Consider the following 9,233-nt stretch of genomic DNA (forward strand, 5'->3'; position numbering starts at 1 on the left):
AAAATTTTTTTATACTAAAATATGCAATACTATAAAAATCATTTTTAAAAAAAGTCAAAACAAACGGGCCCTAAGTTGCCTTCGGAAATGATGCTAGATGAATGGTTAGCTAATCAAGGTAAAAACATATATAAAAGTAGTATACTAAAAACATTTGCAATTCCTTGAAATAATATTACATGATGGAATTTTCTTAATATACAATATATTAAACACACGTGTAATTATTTAACTAAATGCAACAAAGTATATACAACTATTCATAAATACAGCCTATATATCAACGATTTAATCCTCATCAGTACCCTAAAACACAAGCAAGTTGTTCTTGATATCATAGCCCAATTTCTCCAAATGTGATTGCACCCCATGAATCATGGGTGGTGGTCCACATGCGAATGCCACTGTATCCTCTGATGCATCTGGAACATGCTTCTTCAATATACTTTCAGAAATAAACCCCACACTATATTCCCAATCTTCTCTTTTACTTTCTTGTACCACGTACCACACTTTGAACCGTTCATATTTCTCAGCCCAAGCATCCAACTCTTTTCTTAGCAATATATCATCCTCACTTTGATTACCATACACAACATGCATTTCAGTGAGATCTTCTGGATCTTTTACTATCGCTTGAACCACTTGGTAAATCGGTGTTATCCCAGTTCCACCTGCCAACATTGCTAACTTCTTTGCAAACTTATGTTTTCCACGAACAAGAAAATTTCCTTTACCAGTATACTCAATATGTCCCAATGGACCCTTTATATCCAAAACTGAACCAATAGGCAATGAATCCAAATGTTGAGACATAATGCCACCATTTGGAAACTTTGGATGCACTCCTTTGAAATATATCTTAACCAATAGATCAAAATATCCCTTTTCATCTACACAGCTGGTAGGAGTGAAAGCTCGCATGCATAACTTATCTTCAATAGTGTCACATAAAAATAAGTGCTTCCCAACTGGTAAACCCAATGGTTGGTCCTCATAAGGTAAAGCAAACCGGAAGATCCTAACATTGTGGGAGATTGATGTTTTTGACACAAGCTTGCATGGAATTTTCTCACGCGGGTTTGTTAAAGCCACATTAGTAGGAATTTGTGTAACAATAACTTCGCTGGTGCCATTTCCGTCCGTGGTTACGAGCTCGCCGATTAAGTAATCGTCAAGCATTTTCTTTGCTTTATCAGAATGGATGGCTTGAAACTCTTCTGTACAATCAGTGCCGGCGTTGATGAGGATGCTATCGGCACCTCCGGGGTGGTCTTTGAGGTAGTGAGTGCAATCATAAACGTGACCATCTATGATGATCCAAGCTGAATCAGAGTTATTATGTTTTTTCACCTCAGAGATAGTGAACATTTTTGAGCTAGTAGTGCTAGTACTGTTTGTGTTCAGTGATGAGGAAACATTGATCTTCTTGGTTGGGTCAGAGTTTGATGATTTCTGAAATGCTTGTTCTTTTTCTTTGACCATCCAACCACCAGATTGGTTTCCTGGTTGGGTTGGGTGCTCAAACATTATCCCAAATATTTCTCCCTTATTCTCAGGCTTGTACATGTTTGTTTTGACTTTAAACCAGCAGTTGTTCATCATGCCCTATACATTTCAAAGTTAAAATGCATCAACATAATTAGTAATAAGTCATTCAATCAAATAAAATCAATAATAATCACTCTTTTTTTAATGATTGTAGTTTAGCTTTTCTATACCATTAACGAATTGTCATTTTATAAATCTAAAAAATATTAATTGTTTTCTCTCTTTTATTATATTATTAATGGTAAGGATAATTAGATAAAAGTAACATATAATTTTTTTATATTTACTATTACAACAACTTTTTTTTTCAATTTTATTATATTTATTATTACAACAATTTTTTTTCTTCAATTTTTATAAACTTTTTAGGGAGTATTAGGAACTATGTAATCAAATTTATAAGTCAAGTTTTTTTTATGGGGCAAGTAAATGATAGAAATCTGTTATATAGTGATTTATTTTAAATGTTTTTCACCACATCCTTCTAATTGCGAGTTGGGAGAGAGGATGAAGAAGGACTTAAAAAAAAAATTATATTTTAAAGAATAATTTGTATAAAATAGTAGATGAATGTTGATCATTAATATATTTTTAATTTTTATAATATTACGCAAATATAAATTATATTTGAATAATTTATGTAAATCCTTTAAAATACTTCAAACAACTCTTCAGAACAATTTTTTAGTTTGCAAAATTAGAGAAATTTTATATTAAAAATTAAAGTAAAGAAAATTTCTTATTTACCCACTTCAAAAAATCGGGTAGAGTTATTCATACAGTAAATTACATTTAAATACTCTAAAATTTAAACCATTAAATAAATATTTAAATATAATAAGATGATAAGTAATTGGTTGAATTAATCGAAGATATAACTTTTTGTGATGAGTAAAAAAGTTGTCCCAAAAAAAAAAAAATCTCAAAAACCTTCTCTACATAAATCTCTATTTTTTCATTTGATCTTTCTTCTTTTCTCAAAATTCTACCCTCTTTTTTCTTCCAATCCCTCTGAAAAAACTATGTTTTCCCAAAATTGAAGAGGTGTAGTTTTCTTCTTCTTTTTCTTTGAATTTAGTCAAATAATAAGTTTTTTTTTTTCATTTGAATTTGTCCATATGCATTAAAAGTATTTAGTACCGTTAGAGTTTTTTTTTAAGGTGGAGCATTTAGTTGGTATCTAGTAAATTATAAACAATTCTCGTTAAGGTAACCAATAAAAAATCAACTATATATTATAACTTGTCACATCAGCATATGATCTTTTGTCATTGATGGATATCATATTGGCATTTATCGTGGAAAGGTAAGAGGTATGAGATAATTTTCTAAAATAATTAAGAACTTAGTATAAGTTAGATTCGCAAATCATTAGAAATAATATATTGCCAAGTCAATTTATACTTTCATTGAAAAAGTCAACTGTTACTTATACAGCAACCCTAACTTGTAGTATATCAGATTCCAAATGAGGTATGGCGAATCTTACCATAAGATTCCAATTGAGATTCTCCGGCTGGGTGTTGTTAGCCAGATCCCATGCACGCACAGCAATCTCTTTCCCTCCAAAGAACTCCAACACTTCAACCTCCAACGACCAAAAACACCAACACCAATACTTACCATGTTTGTTTGGTTTCTCTGGATGCTCCAATCGGCATACTTTCCACGTTTCACCACCGTCCATCGTCACCTCAACTCGTGTCACCTTTCTCCCACCACCTTTGCATGACACACTAATCAATTTCTCTACTTAAAGTATTTATATGATGAAACTAATCATGCATTAGAATAAAACTCACCGGAATATGCATAGCCTCTAAGTAAATAAGGCATCTGAGTAGTGTCTGAGTTAACCGCCAATATCTCACCGTGATACGGCGTTGTTATCACTGAGTTTATGTTCAACTCGTTTATAATATACTCCGGTTTATAGAACCACGCTGGTACAATTTTGAAATATATTAGAAATCAACAAAAATTATTTCCCTAAACTATGTCTATATTTATATCTATACCTTCTGTATTGGCAAGCTCGGCGTCAACGTGAGAGGGAAGTAATCGGTTATCATGGTAATGATAATAGCTATCAGATTCTTTGGTTGTTACAACGATGCGCTTCAACCATTTCACCATTCTCCCTGCAGTGAAACCAGGCACGATAACACGTACAGGAAACCCATGATCAGGAAGCAAAACGTCGCCGTTTTGCATATACGCGAGAATGATATCACGGGTACGATCCAGTGCAACCTCGCACAAGATACTAGTTCCATATTTACACCCACCGCCACCCGGCAATTCCTCAGCGCCTTCAAAGCAAACATAGAGCTCCCCACTGTTGCGGTTATAGATTCCACAACGCTTGAGGATGGTTCTCAACGGTACACCGCGCCACACCGAAGTGGAGGTAGCAGAGGGGCCCCAGTTAAAGCCAATAGTTTGTTTCACCATGTTTTGTTCCTTGCGACGGTTCGCGGAACAAACGAGTGTCACAGGGAATTCGCGGCTTGGGAAATCGTTGACCAGTTGGTCCATTGTGAAGTTGGCTGGGTTTTTTACTAGGCCTGTTACTTCGATGGTCCAGTCGGCCCAACGGGCTTTGGGAACGGGCCCGTGGTTGCGGACATAGTGGAGCGGAACCGGTGTTATGAAGCCGTGGTGCATGAGCGTTTGGAGTGGTGGCTCTGAGTTGAAAGGGTGTTTGCCAGTGAGACGGATCAAGGAAGTGTTTCTATGAATCCAGTGATCTGAAGTTCCTTCATCACGAGGGTCTAGCACTGAGGGTTCTATTTCGGATCTTCCCTTTATAATCATGTTTAAATACTTATCATCTTCATCTTTGTTTTTGTTTGAAGAATTTGACAGCAATGGGGTGATGGAGTTGTGGTGTTTAGCGACGCAGTATTCAAGGGTAGTGTTGGTTGGACGATTTTCAATGCAAGTAGACATTTTGGGGTATTTTTAGCAAGAAAATAGTAAATGGAATACTCTTGTTGGGATGAAAAATGAAAGGAGTGAAGAGAGTTTATATAGAAGCATGGTGGTGGACTATGGTGAATCAAATCCATCACGTTTTTATTTCCTCTCCTTGAAATGTGGGTTTCGAAAATGATTTTGTTTGCGTCAAACACTCTATACAATTATTTATACGAAATTCTTGAGTACACATTTAAAATTTTAATTCATTTTAAAATGATTTTTATAAAAAATGACATAAGATTGAATGATTTTGTACACCTCAAAAAACTATAATGATTGAAATTAGAGAATGGGGTAATATGGTTTAAGTTACGCGGACGACTTTGCTCTTTAAGTATTTTATTTCTATAGGTCTTATGTTTTAGAGAAGGTCAATATTTTGAAAATTGGCAATTAAGATTTTCCAACTATGGGGAAATTAGTCACGTTTATTTAAAAAAATTTAAATCAAAATTAAATTACATTTCACCACGATTATATTTTCCAATCATAGAGAAATGTCTCACCTAAGGACACGCTTCGAATCTCAACGCATATAGTTTAAGTTTCATTTATTTTAAGACACTTTTATGTTGCGATATCTTCATTCATTTTTACTATCTTGAAAATTTTGGTATTGAAATTAATGTCAAGTTTCAAACATATCCTTTATTTGATAAAGTGAAATCTGATATTAATCTTAAAACCAAGTTTTTCACTATACTATTTTAGTATCTTCAAAGCCTAAACCTTCAGGGCCAGTGATACAACAATGCAATAAGAATGGAAGATGAAATTTGGAGGAAGAAAGAGTTATGTTTAGTGGAAAAAATGGACGTGTTAGCCTTTATATAGACACATATGTAGAACATTTCCCCACGGTTGATAAAAGTAGCTGTGGTGAAATGTGTTACGTTATCACCACAGTTGTCAATAGTAACTTTGATGAAAAGTATTCATTTTTAATTAAAACATAACAAGTTGAAGTTTATTTCTCTCATAACAGAACACCACCCTAGCGAAAATCCTTCAGAATATAACAATTTCCTAGAGAAAACCCATTTTCACTCAACTCATTTCTTCATTAACCTCCATCATATATAGTATGAATCAAGGAAAGGAAAGTCGAAACTCACAAGAAGGGATCACAAAACTCATTTCTTTGACTCCTCTCTTCACCTTTATGGTATGTAAAATATTTCACCACTAATCATGTGACATTAATGTTGTTGTTGTTGTTCTTGAGACCCTAAATCCTAGAGTTTTAGTGTTGAATGTTGTTGTTTTTTGTTATTGTTGTTTAATATTATATGATGTTATGATTGAGATTGTTTTTTATTGTTGAGAATATTATATGGTATTGTTGTAGTTGGTGTATTATTTTTATGACTTAACCATGTTTTGTTTTTAAAATGTGACTTAGTAAATTTGGTGTATTGAGATTGCTATTCTTTTGTTGTGAATGTTGTTGTTGTATTGTTAAATGACTTTAAAAGTATTTGATATAAATTTCAGAATATATTATGGATTATAGTTGGATAAAAGCTAATAGATTAAGTCTAGTGTATGAGAAATGACTTATTGAATTTCTTGAATTCGCAGAAAGAAAATTTCCTAAAAACAAATGAATCTTTTATTATCTTTGTGTTATATGCTGAAGTATCGAAAAATTTGAGAAGAAAGTTCAATCACCTATGTTGTGACGGGATTAGTCAAAATTTAACAATATGGAAGATATGAAGGTAGAAGTACTCAGGATTTAAATGTTAAGTCAATGACTCAGGATGCAGTTCTTCAAACACATTTTTATATTTTGAATAATGTTGATGAAGTCCAACCTCACGTGTCTACTCACAAAAGAATTATCAAGGAAAAATTTCTCAGAATGAGTAACAAGTGGTTGTTGAAATAACGTAACAAGAGTTTCATAAATTGGTTTATTGAAAGTATTTTTGATGATAGCAGTTTATTCGAGAAAATTAAATGGATATCATAGATTCCTAAATTCTAAGTAGTAACTTGGACTGCATACGACAATAGTAAAATTTCCTTTTATACCAAATCAAAGGATGACAATAGTACAATACAAAATAATATCTTAATGGTTGAGGCTGAAGTCATGTACATCTCTAATTCCAAAGATAAGAATCATATAATGACATTTAGACCGTACTTTGGGGTCATTGAGGACATTGGGACACTAATTATGTTCTAATCAATGTGTCTTTATTTAAATGCAAGTAGATTGACTAGAGCACTGGTGTACAAACTAATGAGTTATGATTCACATGGGTTGACCTTGATAAGGCAGCTTATATGAACTAGCAATTCATTATGGCATCCCAAGTAAAACAACTATTTTATATCACTGTTATGATCATGAAGAAGGCACATGGGAAACCTAACAAGTGAAATTTTTTTATTGTTTATTCATATTAACTGTTTATCATAATTTTTAAGAGTTTATATATGTGTGTTAACAAGTGTTATACTAACAAGTATTATAATTTCAAATTGTAGGTGTTTAGAGACAAGACACCAAAAGACGTTCAATCATATTTTATATCTTGTTTCCTTCAGAATAATGAATAAAGTGCATAATAATTTTGTATCTTGGTTGTTTAGTTGTTTGATGTAATGATATATAAAATGTATGTTATTTTGGTGCCTTTTGGTTTTGATGTAATAATACATTATTTAGTTCATAGTAGTTTCCATTTTGGTTTTGGTTCAAAAATGTATTGTTAATATGTTTTGATCTGATATGATCCACAAAAATACAAGTTATATCAATGAGATTTATGTAAAATAAAAAATTATATATTTTAAAAAAATACATATTTCACGACAGTTGAATCTTTCATTTTTCACTAGGACTGGATATTCCATGTGGTGTAAAGTAGTGCGATATCCAGTTTATTACCATGATCAATAGCCCGTGTTGGAAAATAACTCACTTACTATCACGCCATTCGTTACACGGACCATCGCCCGTGATGAAATTATTATTCCAACCATGGTGAAATATACTTATTATAGTAGTGCAACCACTTAAAAACTCTATACTAAATACAAACAAATCCAAACACACTAAACAAATGGGCCATACACTCCACCTTGTTTTCACACGCGACCCAAAAAATGACATCAGGATTAGCAATGACACAACGCCTTGGAAGGGATCATATCTTGGAGGACCCTCAACCTAACCATCCTCTAGATAATAACTAGATAACTTATTAGGGTCTAGAGAACTAACTTGAAGCTGATGTAACTAGACCTTCGTAGGAAGACCCATAAAAAAACAAACCCTTCGAGTCATGCTTCCAAACCCAAGAGTCCTTCTGACCTAGTCTAACTTTTCTGAGTATAACATGAACCATAACCCCTATAAAATCCTCCTCCCAAACAAAAAGGTTACGCCTCCACTAGAAATATCAAACCCATTTTCTCACCATCCAAATCCCCATGCTCCCACCAAATGATTTTAATTCTAGCTCTTTGTGATCTACACTCCACCAAAATATTTAATCCAAACCAAGTCCATGAAACTCAACGTCTTGAAACCTTACACACCATTTATGATCTTGTCAATATTGGGTCATGGATATGGATCTTTAGGGCATGCCTTGTCGAGCTTTGTGAAATCTACACACACACACACACACCATTTCCATGAGTTCTTTTTCACCATCACTATGTTAGCTAGCCATGTGGGATATTTTATTTCTTGGATGTATCTCGCTTATAGTAATTTTTTTACCTCTTCTGCAATTACCAATCTTTTCTCTTCCCCTCCTTTCGCTTCCTCTAGACGACGAGCTTCACTCCGAGTTTTATGGGCAACTAATGACACACCACACCTGGATCTATTCGAGACATATATGTGGGTTCCCAGGTGAAAATATCTGCATTATCTCGTAACATCCATAAAATCTCGATCTCTTCATCTTTCGGAAGGGTCGTTCTGATATGGGTAGTTTGATATTCCCCAGGTCCTATCCGAACAGTCTCCATATCTTCCATATGAGTTATGCTATCTTCTAGGCCCATACTTTGGATCTTGTATGCGTCCGAGATGAGCTCCTCGTTGGCCTTCTTTTTAATCTTAATTTATCTTTGTAGCAATGCATTACTAACTCTTGGTTTCCCTTTATTACTCCAACTAGCCCATTATTTACCGCTTACTTCGTGGTTAGATATAACATCGATAAGAACACATCCAAAGAGTTGAAGGCCTACGTACCTACGATGATGTTGTAAGCTGAATGATAAGTTATCACCACGTATCTTACTTTTATCATTTTTGCAATCCCGTTCATTTTGAAGGTGGTAGTAATTGTGACATAACCTAGGACCTACACTTTCTGATCTAAGAAGCCTACTAGTGATCCCTTGGATGGATGAAGGAGTTCTAGGTCCAACTTCAATCCTTGGACAACCTCCCAATAGAGGATATTCATCGAAATGTCGTGATCAACCAATACTCTCTTAACATTCCAATCTTGGATTCAGAGATTAATCACTATTGTACCATCTTCCCGTGGAATTGTATCCTCAATATGAAATTGTTAGTTATGACTGAGGCTCTAAATGCGGTGGGAGGAGCAATGGAAACATGTATCACCTATAAAGCATACTTTTTAGGGATGTGCTAGATTCACTACCTCCTACAAATCCACTAACTATCGTATTTAGTGTGTGTCATGTTTACTCTATCC

General features: G+C 33.9%; 1 protein-coding gene across 1 annotated transcript; it reads right to left on the bottom strand.

The window, feature by feature from the left end:
* Positions 1–227: 227 nt before the first annotated feature.
* Positions 228–4,534, bottom strand: LOC127088207 (inducible nitrate reductase [NADH] 2). The gene is made up of 4 exons (XM_051029123.1): positions 3,570–4,534; positions 3,354–3,494; positions 3,041–3,273; positions 228–1,608 (listed from the first exon to the last, which is right to left on the bottom strand). Exons 1-4 carry the CDS (start codon positions 4,501–4,503, stop codon positions 307–309), a joined length of 2,610 nt encoding a protein of 869 aa, XP_050885080.1. The 5' UTR covers positions 4,504–4,534; the 3' UTR covers positions 228–306.
* Positions 4,535–9,233: the final 4,699 nt, after the last annotated feature.

The sequence above is a fragment of the Lathyrus oleraceus genome, chromosome 5, assembly GCF_024323335.1.
Source record: "Lathyrus oleraceus cultivar Zhongwan6 chromosome 5, CAAS_Psat_ZW6_1.0, whole genome shotgun sequence".
In the NCBI taxonomy this organism is placed as follows: Eukaryota; Viridiplantae; Streptophyta; class Magnoliopsida; order Fabales; family Fabaceae; genus Lathyrus; species Lathyrus oleraceus.

Excerpts from the sequence above, each read along its gene's own strand:
- LOC127088207 (XM_051029123.1), bottom strand. The coding sequence starts at position 4,503 with ATGTCTACTTGCATTGAAAATCGTCCAACCAACACTACCCTTGAATAC. Across the intron at positions 3,274-3,353 it reads TAGAGGCTATGCATATTCCG|GTGGTGGGAGAAAGGTGACA; the intron begins GTGAGTTTTATT and ends TGTCATGCAAAG. Across the intron at positions 1,609-3,040 it reads ATCTCAATTGGAATCTTATG|GGCATGATGAACAACTGCTG; the intron begins GTAAGATTCGCC and ends TGAAATGTATAG.